The sequence below is a fragment of the Gavia stellata genome, chromosome 7, assembly GCF_030936135.1.
Source record: "Gavia stellata isolate bGavSte3 chromosome 7, bGavSte3.hap2, whole genome shotgun sequence".
Lineage (NCBI taxonomy): Eukaryota > Metazoa > Chordata > Aves > Gaviiformes > Gaviidae > Gavia > Gavia stellata.
In genome coordinates, this window is record NC_082600.1 from 41815603 (window position 1) to 41833955 (window position 18353).

At 40.7% G+C, this 18353-nt stretch overlaps 2 protein-coding genes across 2 annotated transcripts in view; one reads left to right on the plus strand and one right to left on the minus strand.

The window, feature by feature from the left end:
* LRRC57 (leucine rich repeat containing 57) overlaps positions 1-10289 on the plus strand; it is a 22998-nt gene extending 12709 nt beyond the window's left edge. The window contains exon 5 of the mRNA XM_059819564.1: positions 10208-10289. Coding sequence (XP_059675547.1) covers positions 10208-10228 — 21 coding nt within the window. The 3' untranslated portion in view covers positions 10229-10289. The remainder of the gene's footprint in view (positions 1-10207) is intronic.
* Positions 1-17176, minus strand: part of SNAP23 (synaptosome associated protein 23) — a 22072-nt gene extending 4896 nt beyond the window's left edge. Inside the window, exons 1-7 of the mRNA XM_059819565.1 lie at positions 17141-17176; positions 7783-7888; positions 7171-7212; positions 5360-5408; positions 4709-4826; positions 1101-1253; positions 388-532 (exon numbers count right to left, since the gene is read on the minus strand). Of these exons, the coding sequence (XP_059675548.1) occupies positions 388-532; positions 1101-1253; positions 4709-4826; positions 5360-5408; positions 7171-7212; positions 7783-7839 (564 nt within the window). The 5' untranslated portion in view covers positions 7840-7888; positions 17141-17176. The remainder of the gene's footprint in view (positions 1-387; positions 533-1100; positions 1254-4708; positions 4827-5359; positions 5409-7170; positions 7213-7782; positions 7889-17140) is intronic.
* Positions 17177-18353: the final 1177 nt, after the last annotated feature.

Below are 18353 nucleotides of genomic sequence, written 5' to 3' on the forward strand. Positions count from 1 at the left end.
ATGATTATAGTGACTTTTTAGGAATTCCAGAAGAATCTTGCTATTGTTAAAAATACCTATTCCCTACCACATACAAGATTCCCTGCGAGCACTAATCCCCCAGTTACACCTCCAGTAAATGTTTGCCGTTTTGATCCAATCAAGTTTAGTTGTTTTCAGAGTAAGCAGTGACCTGTGTTGTATTTTTGGGTTTCCTGACACTCTGAAGCATTTGAATTTTCAGCTACATACCCAAACACCAAGATATATCTCTTGTTCAAATCACTGCAACCTAAATGATGATATAATCTTAATGCATATTTACTGCAAATACAGGTAGATAGGACAGTGAGCCAATTCCTTTTCTCAACCTCTAAGCTGAAGGCAGAGAACACCTTTGACACTTACCTTCACATTTATCCGGTCTATTTGTTTATTCTGGGCATCAATCTCATTGCCCATATCCAAAGCCATGTTTTTCAAATTCCCCAGAATGTTTCCCACTTGAGCAAGATTTTCATCCATTTCATCTTCTCTGGCATCATTTGTTATCCTGTTCAAATAATTAATACAATGTTTCCAAGAATCAAGAACTTGCTTTTCCCTACCCTAAATTTACTATAATAGAAATTGTTTGTTGCACAGTTATCTGACACGCAATGTATTCAAACCAATGTATGTTTTCCTGCTTTTAAAATCCCATGTATTCCAAGCAAGCAACCCACCAAAAAAAAGGGTGCTAAGCTAGCTGCTATTACAAAAATAGCCTTAGAATTTAAAGTAACAGCTACCAGAGGAAGTTTAAGACATGAGTTTGTCTCAAATATACTTTATGACAATAAAAACACTTGATATTTTTAAGTCCCCTCAATAACTGAGCACTAAGCTCTGTAGTCCTCACATCCAGAAGCAGACTGATAATACCACCACTATGAAAAAAATGAAAGTGTAAGATGAACACTGCAATACTGAAAGTGTAGGTGTCTGCCCTCTCCTCTCCAAGCAGTAACAATTCCTCCAAGCAGTAGTAGAAAACTTGACCTAAAATGCAGCTGAAAGAAGCTGGCAACTGGTAACTTCATATTTCTGCATTTGAGACTGAGAAATATAAAGAAGCAAACCTTGTAATATATCCGCCACTTGGTCCTCCAGAAGTCTGAGGCTGCTGCTGATTTATACTTCTTGGTTGCATGGATATAACATGGTCTGCCGAGTTCTCCATTCCATCTCCCCAGGTTGCTCTGTATGCCTTGCTAGCCTCGAAGTTCTTCGTCCTACTCCGTAAAAATAAGAAATCTGAACTGCTACATCGGAAATATGACTTCCTGACTGAAGTTCTGTATTAATCTAGGATTTTCAGAAACATTTGTCTTGTGCCTGAAAGATTAGATTTTGTATAGACAAAGCCTTGTCTATACAATACAATTTCTTATATTGGGATAATACAAACATAACTGAGTTACTCTAGGGACACTGACTAATTTGGTCTTAAGCTTTAATATAAGCACAGTAAATTCCTTAAAATAATATACTTTACCAGAAGAGGGGAAGCTTATGACAGTAACAGGAAAACTTGCACTGTCATAACATAAACTTGCATTTGCAATAGGAGTTAGTCTAGAGTCAGGATTAGTTACTTTTCAGGGAAGAAACGGGGACGAAGGAGAAAACTCCCTCGCACACAAGTAGCTACACTATGCAAGAAAACCATTAGATCTCTACTGGTTTTTGTCAAACACTTTCTGTTGCAAAAGTCTTTCTTTTTAAAGTTCATGTTTCTCAGGTTGATTTTGATCAAGAAATAACAGTAATCATGTTTAAAATAGCTCCTTCATTCTGCAATTCAATTTCACTAACTCCATTAAAGCAACAAACTAACTCACCATTACACATTTACCACATAATTCAGAAGAGAAAAAAATTAAAGAAAGCACACTGACATGAAGCTGTCTCAAGAATCGCAAACCCACAAAAGTAAGAGGGGAAGAAAATTAACAGAAAAATAACTGATCTAAATTGGGGTCAGTTCTCATGAACACTAAAGAACATATGTTGAGAAGAATATTCTCATGTTAACCTTGTTTGCTGGCATTTTCAGGTTTAAGGTAGATAATCCAGACTCCACTGCCACTTTTCTGCTTCTCTAAAAGCCTGTGAAGGGAAATCTGTAGTGTTTTTCAGTACCTCTAACTTTACAATTACAGGTAATCAATTTCTGTATCTATAGCGCCTTTCAGTAGCTCAGATGTTTCACATTTGAAGAGGTGTGAAATCAGCTGTAATGAAGAAATATTCCCCTCATTCTTCTGGCATTTATGTAATCGAAATGGGAAATGGTATTTCATAGGTCAGATGTTATGAAAAGTAATCTAGTGTGTGAATACATCAAGGGGAAGAAATGGAATAATTCCTCAGTTCATAACGGAACTGTTGCACCCTGCAGAACCCTAAAGAAACCTGAACTAGTCAATTCTAGCTCCTTGTGCATACACATGCTTAAAGATCTCTTTAGGTTTACTGCAAACAGATTGAGCATTATATTTTCATCTCATTCATACTAAAGCTGCAACAGCAGGAGAGCTTTGTATGCTTGGCTTCTGGATTAGCAAAGTCTTAGGTGCGATAGATAACTGAAGAGTTTATTGCACAAAAACAAGTGGCCTGAAAACTACTTGCACAGCTGAAGTAGACAGCTAGAAACAGAACTGTTGCTCAAACTAAGCACAGTTAAGAACAAAGCTTCTCATCACCTGATTTGAAAAGCTGTTTTTCAAATCACTATACATTCACTTTTCTCATGTTTCATTTCTGTAAGAGTAAGGCAATTTATACAACCTGTCAAACCAGCAAGGGCTCCAGCAGTTGTTCCACATTTCCACAGCTACTACACTCTATAGTAATTGACATTTTCTATTAACATCAGTGTTAGAACACATCACAGTCACAAGATCACCTGCATGCAGACATCATGCACATGCAAGCACAAATCCAATACAAGCATCACTTCAGACAGCTGGTTAAATGTACATCTGCACTAATAAGACTGACCTTGTCCTAAAATCCGTTTTCACCAGTTAAGTGAATACAGCTTCTTATCCTAGTCTTCATTTTTAGAAAGCAAGCATCAGTGTTAGGAGGGAATAGAGAAGAAAGAATAGTAAAGACCAGCAAACAGGAAAATTCTTATTAGTACATAGATTATATTAGAGTCTTGACGGTATTTTGGTTTTCACAAAACTTTTATAAATAATCTAAGCCCAAGAGAAATAAGAAAAGCAATATTTAATTCAGCAAGTGTTCTGATTTAGCTTTATGCAAAAAATGAAACGCTTTGGAGATAACTGGTTGACAAATAACTCTGACATTGACAGAAAAATTGATGTACCAGTAGATAGATGAAAGGCATTCACAGTTTCTTCTTATTCATTGCCCTCTACTTATCTAGCAGATTTTTCTGCACCTTACTGCTCTATTTTGTATACAACTAATTATTTCTTTTATTATTATCTGTGCATTTGGAGTGCCACAAGAGTTCACAAATTCTGAGCTTGCTCAGTGTCAATAAGATGCTTAGCTTCAGTGAAATAAGACTGTCAACTACAGAAAACAAAGACTGAGTGTGTCAAAATGCTCAAAGTCCATCAGCTTGATAAAACTGATGTAAAACAGTAAGCACACCTATCCAGAAGTCAGGACAGAATTATCTTCGTTTCAAGATACTAAAGCTTTAAGACTTTCAGCCTTAGAAGCCACATTCATATCTATCCTAAATGATCTTCAAAGTATTATTCTGTTGAATAAGCAGACTCAGCTACTCTGAGGAATTTTTACCTAAATTTCTAGTTGAATTTCTAAATTTCTACCTCTCAGTTGAATAAGGTTTTTTTGCTCATGCTGAAGAGCTAAAAATGAACAAACACACACACTATTCATTCCAGTGGTCACACTTCTAAAATAACTTATTTCTCCTTCACTTGGAAGAACTATGATCACATCCAATACACACAAATCAATTTGATACTTTGCTGCTTACAGATAAAGCTAGCACACCTCCAAAAAAAATTATTTTCCTTATAATACTGATTTCTGATCATTGTTTAGGCTGTTAGCCATACAAAAGATTAGACTACTCTTAACTGACTTGGATATGGTAGCCATAACACTGATGTTATAAAGGAACTGTGAAGCAGGTCTGCAAGAATTTATGTAGTCACTAGTGAAAGATTAAAGCTTTAACATTGTCTGTTCTCCTACTCTCTTCCTCCCTAAAGCATAAACATTTTTTAAATACCTAAAGAACCAATATTATGTTCTGTCACCAAAACAGATGTTTTCTTGCTTTTAAGTTAATACAAAAGTACTTTGTGAAAGAATGATTTTTGGAGTCAATTTCTAACAGACAGGCACTTACATATAGCTATATGCAATCCAATTTGGTCTCATCAGTATGAACATTGATAGTATTCTAGTAAATATAAGCTTTAAGGAGATTAGGGCACAATCGTGCAGCATGTTATACGGTGAAAGGGGCACAATATATGGTTAGATGCAAGTAAGCTTCAGCTACTCTCATACAATTTTAAAAGGGTGCACCTCTACAAACCAAAACAGTTGACTTTCCTAGAGATTCAGCATTTTTTAATTGGCTGTTTTATTAGAGATCATCTCCCAGTACAGTAGCTATTGGGAATATTTTAGAACTTCAGACCCAAGTACCAATTTAACTGACCTGTTACAAGGACAGACACAGAGCCCACAACATTTGTTGAGCTCTGTCAGTGTCTTCTCAGCTTCTCTCATATCCTTATTTATCTGGTCCATGCCTTCTTCTATGCGATTTAGTTGTTCTAGAAGAAAAACAAGTAACTTGAATGAACACAGATTGGCAGAAGGTGGGGGTGGGATATTAATATTTCTTTCAAGCAGGAACTTGTTTTCAGAACAAGTTTCAGTTCTATCTTTATACCAAGATTAATGCATTTTTTCTTTCCTGCCTTCTGGGATTTTTTTAATATTTTTTTTAAGAAAGGTATTAAGTGATAAGTTTTGTTCAGTACATTAAAAATATTTTCCCTACCCTTAGAGCTGCACTTCTGTGGCTGCTTTTAGAATAAATGCAGACAGTGACATTCATGCTATGGTGGAATGGAATGGCTCCTGTAGCAGAGGTTGTATTACAGTGTAACTACCAGACTCTCAACTACTTTAAAACCTCTTCTAAATACTACAAACACATGGGAATAACCAATTAGCAAATCTCATTTTCACATAAGTAGTCTTTAATAAGCCTTTAGTTTCGGCAACAACTCTTGAAAGATAATCCTTTTTCTTAGTCATAAAATTGATTTTTAGCATCAGAGAGGAAGAAGGAAGAACTCACCTCCCTGTTCATCCAGCATGGTGATAGTTTTGATGCCAACATCCTGGGACTGCAGAGAGAAATTTATTTGCAGATATAAATAGAGATTTCTATACAGCAGTGCAAAATCAGAAGGTCTCTATAGTAAATTTGATAAGCCAACCAAGTTCATAATAAAACAATGCACTAGGAATAACTTCTGTAATAAAGCTATGCTAAGTTTCAAATTAGATCCTGTTAGGCTGGTAATAATCTCAACTGTTACACTATCTCAATTAGTGTGGGGTTTTGTGAGTTTTTTTTACATTACAACAAGATGATAAAATTTATTGTAATATTCATATTGAACTATGACAATGTCAAGCTAAAAAAGTAAACCTAGCTGTGCTCCGTTTTGAGAAGTGGCATTTAGTTCATTCTTCGTCCCTACAGTCTTCAATAGGGCTGACAAGGCCTTTAGTCCTGGAAGCCACAATAAAAGAAGGCAAAACAAAGCCTGCAAAACCATTTGAGAATTCAACAGAAGAGATCAAGAAGAGAATAGCCCATCACTAGTTTTAGAGCCAAGTAAAAGAAATCACCAGTGAGGAATATACCACAGTACAGCTCTTTGCTGACTCAAAGTCTTGAATCTAGCATGCAAGTTGCACTCATGCGTTACTGTAAATTGGCAGCACAGAACTGTCTATGGCAGGAGTTATTCTGGCTTCTCTGAATCAGCAAACTGTGATACCAAGAGAAATTATGGTAGCTCATTACATGTTCTTAACATTTGTGTTTGAGAGGTACTCCTTAGGCTACGCTGATTCAAATGCCTCACTGATAACAGTAGCATCTTCAGTTCCACAGCAGCCTGCTACCACCTCGACAGTGAGTTCAGGCTCTAAAGCAGTAGTGACCAAATACTTTAGGGTCCTTATTCGTTGGATTATTTTTTAGTATTCTCACACTGGCAATAAATTGTCTCAAGTCTTCAGCACTGAAGTCTGGGCATTAGCTTTGAAAGGCATTACTGCTTAGTCTCTGGATTCCCATTTGTCTATGGCATATCCAAGTACTAGCAAAATTGACTTGCTGAACCAGTTAAGCTTTGTTAAGTCTACCAGAGCTGACTATCAGCCATCTTATCTTACTCCCTACCAACAGGATGCTCTATGTTTTTTGAAATTACAGTCTCAAAAGTAAACTTTCAGCCATTTTTACAATGTGTCATGCAAGCCGTAACAATGTAGAGAAACAGATTCCTCATATAATGTCACCCAGATAAACACAAAACAGATTTATTTTTTTCAAGTCATCTACAAGGGTGTTAAGAGTTTCATCATCATACTTAACTATCTCTAAAGTTAAAACCGATGAACAGATTGTAAGAAGGTGTATGTAGAACTACTTTTCTTTAGACCAAAAGCAGCCCTACCCTCCTCCTCAAAGGAGGACATTTGCCTGTGAACAGTGTGAAAGCGAGTTAAAAGACAGATGGAAGATGTTATGAGAAGCAAGTGATGCAGCAGCCAAAGCCATAACAGACCCTCAGAGAAGACTTTTTGTAACTGATCTGTAGCATTTGGAGATTAGGCCATTTTGCTTAAGAGGAAAACAGGTAAAAAGGATATTGATGCGTCTGTGATCTGACTTTACATAATGTGAAAAAATATTAGGTTTAAGTCATTCCAACTCTACTACTGAATGAAAGCAGCAACTTCTAATAATGAGGTGTGTGTCTCAAAAAGTTTAAGACACAAAAGTGATTAAGGTCACTTTGCGATAGTTAACATGCTGCTTCTTATACTTAAATTAATAAATCCCCAGGGCAGTCAAAAGCTTTTCCTTACCTCAATGGCCAAGCCAAGAATCCTTCTTGTGCTTTCCAAAGACTAGAAAGAGAATTTTAAAATGAGTGCATTAACAGTATATATTAGTGCCCAAAAGTCTTCTTTACCAGTTCATGGCAGTAAGGCAACAAGTATACAAAGGTTCATCAGCCTATCTATATGTAATACACACTACAACACAATCATAGTGGCAGCATAGTAGAGGTTTTTTTTTCAGTAGCTGGTAAACCCTTGGTTTTTAGTACTTGCTAGTACTTTGCTTATCCCATTGGAAAGTCATTATGAAAGAAAATATATTCAAATGAATTTTAGTTAACTAAGAGAGTCATGAAGTTAAGACGATTAAGAATAGCGTAGGTACCCAGCCTGCATTGTCTCAGTAATCAGGACTGGGTGATCAGTACTCAGTCAAGTAGGTGGCTTGACAATTCAGAAGTTTAAATTCATTCCTACTTTTAGGAGTAGTCTTCACTCCAGTATTTACTAAGTGAGAGTTTGAAACATTCAGCTATACCCTTGCAGAATCACTGCCCTAGACTGTCTTTATTTAAAAGATATTGTAGTCTTGGCAGATAAGTACTGTAATCCCAGATGGCCTCCTATAATATTTACCTCATCAGTGACCTGGTGGGCCCTCAACTGAATTTCTTCAGGCGATAGTTCAGCCATGATGGGGAACTATTACTTGTAAGTAATCACGTTACAGAGAATCTTCCCCCTGTAATTAGAGATACCAGTTAAGCATCAGAATTATCTCTTTATCAGTATTTTGAGCTGTAACTAGAAGAGAGTTCAAGAATGAAAGCCTATACATTTCATTCTGCTTAATATAACACCTGGTTAGGACTAGAAGGCACTAAAAGAATTATTCAGCTGATATGACATAACTGAAGAGCTAAGAGAAATGCAAGAACAATTAGTATGTGAAATAGTTTCCTTTCCAAGACTTGGCTTCCTAAATATTTTTTGGAAAATTCTATCTATTGTTAGTTTAAGGTAAAAAAAAAATCAGGAAATGAAGTCTTAAAATAAAAAGCTTCTCCACGTTGGAAAAGCACATTGGTTTACCCAGTAATCCAGAAAGAAATTTGTTAAGGCATTTAAGTTACTAGCATAAGCTTTAAGTGTTCTTCCCCTTCCCTTTGAAGGATTTCAACAGACAGTCAGAAGAAGGGGAAACACTTTCACAGACTAAGCACCACCTAAAATGATTCTAGTAACACTCTAAAAATAGTTGTTCTTGTGGTATGGTGAATCGCTCAAATGCAAAAGGATCTGCAAAAGTTTTAAATGATATGTCTGCAACTCTAGCAAAGGTTTTCAAATCCACCTTTCTCATAATAAAGACTGGATCAAGATTTTCATAACTGAAGTCCCAACACACCATGATTTAACTTTTGCTATAAACAGGAGATATATTTTTGCCTGAAGAGACAAGAGAAAAAGGCAAGCCCATCAATAAGTGTATTCTTATCAGAGCCATGTTTTTCAGAGCTAAGAATCTGCATTTTTTTTTTTGGAGGAATGCTAATAAAGCCAACACTCCTCACAATGGAAAAACGGAGCTCTCATGCTATACAAGAATTTAATGAGATAGCACATAAGCTGAACATTAAGAGGATTTTTAATGCATTTTCCCCTTAACTTTATATTAATCCTTGCTCTTTCATATGAGTAGCTTCCAATTAAGTTCACATTATCTGTTGAGATCACTCTAAACATCCTGCTTGACTAACAGAACGATGTTCCATTTTTCCCTACAAGATCAATATTTTAGAAGACGTAACATTAGTAAGTGCTCCTAGAAGGGCAAATTCATGCAGATTCACCCAGCTGCTAGCTACAGAATGGATGCTGTTCACAGCTCTTGGCAGGAAGTGTGCATACCTCTGAAGGTGAATTGAAATAAAGACACTTAATCCATTACAGCTGAAGTACGTCAGGGTTTAGAGAATACTTCAGCAGGCCTGGTCTTTAGCACTAAACATACCTCCTCAGCCTGACTATGGGTCTAGGAGGTTTTTTTTTCCCCTGAGTAGCTCAACACAAGTTAGTTTTTGCCATCATTTAAAAAAAACAAAAACAAAAGAGATGTTCTCACATAAGGCCTCTAATAGCTCAGTTTGCAGTAGTCCAATTTGACTATATAATCAGTGAATTATCTTTTCATTCACAGGCTTAAGGTCCTTTCATGAGGTTTATTAGGGCCGTTCAGTCCCAGCTTTGAATTTGGGAATGTCCTTCAACCAGTTTTGCACAGCTAAGGACCAGTAAAGCAGGGAGGAAAGGACCTATTTTCACTACATTAATTTAAGCACAGGAAAATAACATCAAGCTGGTTCTTTGGGTGAAGATCTCACATTTACTTAATTTTCAGAAACAGGATGAAATTTCAATTATATAGTTGAACTGAACAAGCAATATCTGGGTTACTGTAATTGCTGCAGGCTTGGCCAGCCTTTCCCTGCTTTGGGTGCCACACAGTCAGGTACTTCTGCAGCTTGGAGCCATAAAATATGTCTTGTCTTGGACAGTGAAAGGGATATCATATCCCCACCCTGTGAATACAACTTCCCAAGAATCCCATTGTAATTGAACAGGGCCAGCTGTATTCCCAGAGCAACCTGGAGATTTCATTTTCAGCAGCCCTGGTGTCCCACTTCCCTTTGCAGCTGTGGGTTCATGCTACCCAGCAGTTCACATTCCAAATAAGCACAGCTGCTGGCCATATGATGTAACCCTAGCTCAGAAGCTGTATTTGAGTTACCGAAGAGCCACACTGCAGCCAACGCTACACAATACAGTAACAGTTTCTTTGCTTTTGAGCCAAGGACATGACAATAATATTCTCAAACATGCATAAGAAGGGTTTGTTTATAAAATAAGTCTTTAATGGGTAATAAGACTCTTATCTTAGAACAGATGTTTGCAAATACATTATACTACTACCTTCATGTCAGGAATGAGCCTAAAATCTGAAGAGTGTGTATTTTATCAGGCCAAATACTGAGTTTTGTGTTTTATTCAATACTGCCAGAATGTCATCCTGTGCTACTAGAACCACAAGTTCATGGAGAAGCCATTGAAAGACAAACCAGCAGCAAGACTGAAAAAGGAGAAGGAAGGAGACAACAGCCAGCACTTCCAGCTCCCACGCTAGTTATTCTTGGTGGTACCGTTTGGAAAGAAACGTATTACTGAAGCTGACACTCCTGAATTAACTTCAGGACTGAAGCTCACGTACAGTATACTAAATTCACACTGGGCTTGACAATCATGATTATTAATAAAGTCCTGTGAAAGATAATGCCATGTTGAAATCTGATAGTAATTACATGAAGAGACATAGCAATTACATGAAGAGCTACTTCATGTACTATTAGGTATCAAACTATTCCCCCCCAACTTTGTCCTATGTATATTAGCTCACTAAGGAACCAGAAATCCATTACTTGACACAAATAAGTTAGTAATGACATACTACACCAGAAAGTGTCTGAAGTTGCATCTCACACCAAACAAGGGCTTGAAAACACAAGCGCTTGCAACTGAATCTGCCCATTCTAACAGCTGACAGATAACCTTTGCGTTCCCCTAACTTGCTCACAGCTTCCAGAACAACTCCGCTGCCAGACAGCAAGAAGTTCTATGGAAACCCCCATCATTCCTCCCACTTCCCCCCCTAAATCAATGGTATTTGGTCTTCAAACTGTTTATGAATTGACCTAACACTGAAGAAATCCAGCTGCAAGATATGAAGGAAAAAACCTTTCTACATAGCAGACACCCATAATACAGAGCAAAATAGTTACTTCCAGGATTCCTCAAAGCTGAGGCATGCATGTGCTTATCTTCTGATGCTCATATTTGGACACCTGTAGTGTTTTGACTCTTGTGAGATGAAAACATGGTCTGAAGTGATAGTTCATATGCTCAATTTACAGCTGCTAGGATAACTGACCTATGTGGGAAGAAGCTAAATAAAACCACTCAGAACACTTGGTTAAGAGACAAATGTTCTGACAATCTTTTACCACAGATAATAGGGTACAGCTACTTGCTGATCTTTTCTGATTATTTCTTGAGGTCTTATGTCACTGAAAACAGGTGTCAGAACCTTTCTTTCTCTAGACTTCCCAGCAAGCCTATCCACCTTCATTTTTCAGCCATTGCCATTAGACACATGTAAAACAAAACAGCATTTCCTTCTCAAGACAGGCTTAAGAAAGCATACTCTTTGAATTGGTTTGATTACAACGTCTGTTTTAAACAAGAAACTAATGTGCCTAAATACAAAGTAGAACTCCTTTAAGAAGGATGTAATGTCAGCTGTGTTTACTTTTTCTTATCAAAAAGTACTCTGCAATATTTACGCAGTTACCAGACTGCAAGTATTAAAGTGAAACACACTTCAGTGCAACTCCCACTCTACCCCTTGCATAGGAAAACCTGGCACCTACAGACTATGCAGAGCTCAGCTTGCTATAAAAATTACATTTTCTTGAAGTAACAGGCCTTATGAAACTTTTCTACCAGAAACTTAGAAGATTACAACACACACATCATCTTAACTATCACTGTCTTATAAAAAGGAAGATTCAGCAACTCGTGCACTCTTCGCTGGATAAAAAACTGGCTGGACAGCCAAGCCCAGAGAGTTGTGGTGAATGGAGTGAAATCCAGTTGGTGGCCGGTCACAAGCAGAGTACCCCAGGGCTCAGTTTGGGGGCCGGTCTTGTTTAATGTATTTATCAATGATCTAGATGACAGGATTGAGTGCACCCTCAGCAAGTTTGCTGATGACACCCAAGTTGGGAGGGAGTGTTGATCTGCTCGAGAGTAGGAAGGCTCTGCAGAGGCATCTGGACAGGCTGGATCCATGGGCCAAAGCCAACTGTATGAGGTTCAATAAGGCCAAGTGCCAGGTCCTGCGCTTGGGTCACAACAACCCCACACAGCACTACAGGCTTGGGGATGAGTGGCTGGAAAGCTGCCCCGCAGAAAAGGACCTGGGGATGTTGATTGACAGCCGGCTGAAGATGAGCTAGCAGTGTGCCCAGGTGGCCAAGAAGGCCAACAGCATCCTGGCCTGTATCAGAAATAGTGTGGCCATCAGGAGTAGGGAGGTGATCGTGCCCCTGTACTCGGCGCTGGTGAGGCCGCACCTCGAATACTGTGTTCAGCTTTGGGCCCCTCACTACAAGAAGGACATTGAGGTGCTGGAGCATGTCCAGAGAAGGGCAAGGAAGCTGGTGAGGGGTCTGGAGCACAAGTCCTATGAGGAGCAGCTGAGGGAACTGGGGTTGTTCAGTCTGGAGAAGAGGAGGCTGAAGGGAGACCTTATCGCTCCCTATAACTACCTGAAAGGGGGTTGCAGAGAGGTGGGTGCTGGTCTCTTCTCCCAAGTGTCTAGCAACAGGACAGGAGGAAATGGCCCCAAGTTGCACCAGGGGAGGTTCAGGCTGGATATTAGGAAAAATTTCTTCACTGAGAGAGTGATGAAACACTGGAATAAGCTGCCCAGGGCAGTGGTGGAGTCACCCTCAGTGGAGGTGTTCAAGGAACATGTGGACGAGGCACTGTGGGACATGGTTTAATGGGCATGGTGGTGTTGGTTGATGTTTGGATTTGATGATCTTACAGGTCTTTTCCAACTGTAGTGATTCTGTGATTAAGGGAAATAAATTTATGTCTGCACAGACTTTTTTCCACTTACTATGCATTTAGTCATGGCTCCATAAACCCTGAAAAACCTTCAATTCACTCTCCTAGGTGAGGTTGTTAAGGTGGAGAAGGCTGAGGAAAAAACACGACAAAGGTGATTTTACAGAACTGTTTAAAACCTCAAGGTATTCCTGGCAAAAGAATGAGGGACATGTCAGGCATTTTTGGGCTGATTTTAGCATGGTGCCAGACCCATTCAAAGCATCATTGGCTTAGAGATCTTCATTTGGTTCATCAATACACCCATATAGCAGCTGAAGCATTTTATAGTTTCTTTATCTAACTTGAAAAAACTGGAAGGTGACATAGATTGATGTTAGCTGTGGCTATGTCTATATTAGCAGTAGGGTGATCCTGTGAGAGTACAGTGCAAATTTTCGTTTGGGGAAAGTGCTGCTCACATTACCACATTTCAGGTGGATCAGTCACAAGTATTTAATCAGAGTTCTGCCCCAAGCCCAACTACTGAACTGAGAGCTACCACCTGCCAAGCCATAACTTCCATAAGACTAGGTGCAACAGGAGCAAATTCAGTGTTAGTAATACCTAGCGACTTACTGTCTGCATGTGTAAGTCTCCAAGTTTAAATTATCCACTTGTGATCAGAAAGCTAAAACAGTATTATTTTATCCAACAGCAGCTCCTTGGCTAGGATTTCCTGACAAAAAAGAAAGCATTTGATTTGACGGAGCCTCAAGATCAAAGTACCCTTTTATGCAGCCAGCAACAACATAGTCATCTTTGCCACCTGTCTTCCCAGAGCACACAGTAAAAAATTAACATGAAATCTTTCTTCGTTGCCTCTGTCATTGGTATAAGATACTCCTCTGCATCACTAAGGGTTTTTCTTACAAGTGTTTTCTTTTTTCATTCAGAATTACTTGCAAACTGGATGCCAGCTATTCATGACAACACTCAGTTTCCAATGTAAACAAGTTTCAAAAGCCATTACAACAGTGAGGTTGCATAGTCTTTCCAAGGGTTTTTCAATCCCAATAATCTTCTAAGGCTTATAAGACACTTCCAAGGTAATGAAAGCTATAGTAAGCAATTTACATGCTGTTTGAATATGCTTTTCTTCAGCACTAGCTGAAAAGCTATTCTAAGGCTTATTAGCTTTAGGAAAAAGAGAATGTACTTCCTTGTTTTACTACAGTCATGACATATTCAGGCTGTGCTATCCAAAGCACTCAAAACCCGTAAGATTTTTTGTCTTACCGATCTTTGTGAATTTAAACGAACTTCAGGGCACCATAAGGCCTAATAAAGTGCTTGCTCAACTGCAATTACACAATCCACATCTGGAAAGGACTGTAGGCACGAAGAGGCTATCAAAAGTGACAAGTTTTCTTAAACCAGGCAGATCTGCTTGCACCAGACCAATAAACTGTTCTGATTGCTTGCACTTTCACAAACCCACCTTGTCCTGCATCTCTGGCTGACATGCAGCGGTTTTGTGCCTCTGACAGACTGAATGCCTTTCAGAAATGTCACACATCCATTACATTTGCTATATAGCACAAATTAATTCCTTACTCACCATCTGGTGGGTCCTCTGTTTGAACCTAGCCCCTTCTCTATGAAGTTACACTTCTAATCAGTATCACAAACTTTTCTTCCTCCTTCACTGACAACTCTAAACTAGAAATTAAGCACAAACATTTCCTTTTTTTCTGTTAAAGATATTTTGATAACACCTATAACACAAAGCAGGCTGTGCCTTGGTGCCTGGTTCCATAAACAGAGAATAAGTAAGAGGTCCACAATTTTCTTGTGAGTAGGAAGTAAAGTGAGAGAAGAAGAAACCAGCATAATACTTATGGCCATGGAAAACAACAGCTGTGAGAACTGAAAGTTGGTATAAGATTATCTCCTTAACACCAAAACCATAGTTTATTAAGTTTGCCTTCTAGAATAAGTTCTCTCTCTCTCTCTCAAAAGAGCCATTTCCAAGCTGTGAATGAAAAACCACATAACTCCTACAAAGTCTTCTAGCAAGACTCCATGCTTAAATCCTCATGTTGTTTTCCTCTTCAAAATCTAGTGAAAGTTTTTGGGAGTCAGAAACTAAATGTAGCAGAGTTGAGCTGAAAACTTTCATAAGTATATGTCCAAGTTACTCATTTTTATAAAGTCATGATATGAAAGAATCCTACCCTTTCTATTTCCAAATAACTATATTTGACTACCTCTTCATTTCATATAAATCAGAAAGTAATCCTTGGACTTTATCCTTTTAACATAATCCACTAGTAAGAATACTAAAGTATTAAACCTTAAGATCCTGCAGTTCTCAGTTCACTAGTTCTTTCCTTGGATATACACATAGCAGGGAAGAAATTTTAAATAGCTACTAACCAATACCTCTAAAAGTATGATTGAGAAATGCAGCCTATGCCTTCTTTTGGGTAGTCTTACCACAAAGATAGGAACTAGGAGGTGACACAACCCTGCTGTTGCAACAACTGACTGAAAGCCAGTATCTCATGAGCTATACTTTTAGCCATCAGCAAATTAATACACACAGCCTCAGGTGATCAGGGATGCTCTTTCAGTTCCTTCTCTTGTAAAGTGAGCTGTTGCCTTCCCCAAAAGATGGAAAAATTCATGAAACAATACTCTTAGAAAAATGTGAACATTAATTATGAAATTTCTGTGTATTCTTGCAAAGATTAAAAATTAGACAGTTTACAAATTAGATGGCTTTGTATTGAGGGTTTTTTTTGGTTGTTCTATCAAATTCTTCATATCACTAATGTAGAAGGAGTTGGTTTTTTAAAAGCCTTCCTTAACACAAACAGTTATCCTACTTGTTAGCCAGCTGAAATTCAGCCCAGCTAATGCAGGGTGGTACAAGGTACAGTACCAGAATGTACTCCTCCATGTGATTATGCCTACAAGATAAATGAATAAAGCATCTGTGACCCTGGGGGAAGAGGCCAGGACCCAAGAACAAGACACTACTCTGCGTGCTTCCTGCTTTCTCTTATCAGCTTCCTGAACACACTGCACAGAGGCGATAGCACAAAGAATAGGCGCTAGTAATATCACCTCCTCTGTGCACTGTGTGCAGTTCTATACTTGTCTCAACAATCCATTTTTGTCCCTGGAAAAGCCTCGTGATACCTTCTCCAAATTAGTAACCGGCCAACACAAATTAACAATCAACCCTAGATCCACATACAGACAGTAGCAGATTCCATTTCTTCTAACGACACCAACTGTGCTATATAATAAGCTACTTCAAAAACTGCAGAGCAGGCATATAGATTGGTTACTAGACCAGCAGTAAGCAATTAATTGCTCAAGTCAATGAATCAAGCAATTGACATCATAGGAGGCTTTTCCTTTGTTCCTAAACACCTTCCTACATAGCTGTTCTCTCTGCAGCACAGAATCAGGTTTGTTTGTGAAGGAGAAGTAAAGCAACACCCAGCTGCTTAGTTCTGAACACTGAGCATCTACTGTCCTTTTTAAGAGAGTGAAAAAGGGAAGGTAAATAGCTAGAGAAATTGCATAAATAAGTTTCCAAAGTTTCTCTAGCTCCTTTGCTTGGATTGTCAAATGATGTGTGTTGATTTGATAACCTTTGTTGTGTGAAACAGAAGTGAAAGTGAAAAAGGAAAAAAAAAGTGAAAAATAAAGCTGACTCTTCATTAGCTTCCCAGAAGGGCCAAGGACCTCAAGACGTACAATTAAGAGAAGCACAAAACCACAGGTTCCTTTTGACACTTATTGTTTACTACATACCACAACAGCATCTTAGCGATTAGTCTAAAGGCAGCAGGACATAACGCAAGTTTAGGAAGGCGTAGCAAGAGGAGGGTTTTCTCCTGTATCCTACTAACAGCTCAATTCAAGAGCTCTCACCAAGCAAGTAAAAAGTGCCTGGAAACGGCACTGACGCCCCTGGCAGGGGAGGGCCGGGCGAGGCCTCCCAGCACACGAGGGGACGGGCGCAGACCACGGCTGAGGTGGGGGCTCGGACAGCGCTCCCGGATCCGCACCAGGCCGCCTCCCGGCCGCGCCATTACCCCGCGCTGACTCGCAGGCCCCGCAGCCGAGGCAGGGCAGCACCCGCTGGGCCACCGCGGCAGGGACCGCCCCGTCCCGCGGAGGCCCCCACCGGCCCCGAGCCCGCCCCACACGGGGCACTACACAGCAGGGAGGCGGCCACGAACCGGATCCGCCAGCTAGCTGCCCCACCCAGACAACCAGCAAGCCCAGGCCGCCACCGCGCACCTACCGGCACCGCCACTCCCGCACGCCCCGCAGCCGCCGAGCCGAGCCGTGCCGCACCGAGCCGCCCCTTTAAAAGCCCATGTCCCGCCCGTCCCCGCGCAAGCGCGTCACTGCCTACCCCCGGAAGCGGGAACCAGCACCGCCCATCGGGCGCGGCGCCGCGCGCCACTCCCAACATGGCGGGGCAAAAGCAGACGCTCTCGCCACCCCCACATGAGCAGGGCGGCGGGAACGCCGGGCTGGACGTCGGCCGCCGCGCGCAGCCTGTGTACACCCAAGATGGCGCCACGCGAGGGCTTGTGCGCATGCGTCGGCGTCCCGCTTTATTTCTCGGCAGCGCGCTGTATGTGCGGCTGTTGAGCGGTCGGGGCTCGCTAACTGCGGCTGGGCTGACAAACAGTGGGGTACAGAAATAGCCCTGTTTATGTCAGTGGGGTTTTTCTCACGGTAAGTTACTCTATTAGGAGGAAGTGTGTCAGCCCCTCTGGTGTTACCAGAGCAGAGAGCGAAGGCGGAGAGGGAAAGCTGCCATTTGCAATCACGGACCTTGTCTTTTGTAGCTGGAGCGAGTAGCCTTTCCTGAGACGTATTCCTTCTCGGGTGTGGATAACTTCTGCCCTGTTCAGGCTGCCGTTAGGATCCCGTACCTGCTGTAAGGCTGCTAACCCAGAGCGCTGCCAGAAGCTCTCGCAGCGTCGAGGCCCACAGCAGCTTATGCGGCTCTTTGGGCCTGTGTGAGGTCCCTCTTCCAAGTGAAACCGCTGTGATCTCACAACCGGGCCGTGGTTTCCCTTCTCTCTTTCTCGGGATGCTCGGAGCCCCCTTGGGCTGCTTAAAAAGTTCTGGTGGGCTAAGGCTTCTTGCACACTGCACAGCCTGGGAACAAGCACACGCACTTGTCCTTCTGTCTTTCAAATCGCTCCCGGAACGGATTTCCCAGGCGCAGCCGGGCTGGCCCAGCACGACGTCGGTGGCTTCTCGCTGCTGAGGTACCTGTGGTCTTCAGTGACCGCTTTTTAGGGCGGTAGCATGTGGCATTATGTGTGATTATAGCGCTATATTTCCAGATAATAGTAACGTTTATCATCATTATCGTTGGTAAAGGCCCCTAACTGACAGCAAGTGCCGCTGCCCTCGCCATGGAGCCCGTCCGCACGCCCCTGCCCGGGCGTCCCGCCACCAGGACTACATGTCCCGGCTGGCACCACGGCGGCTGA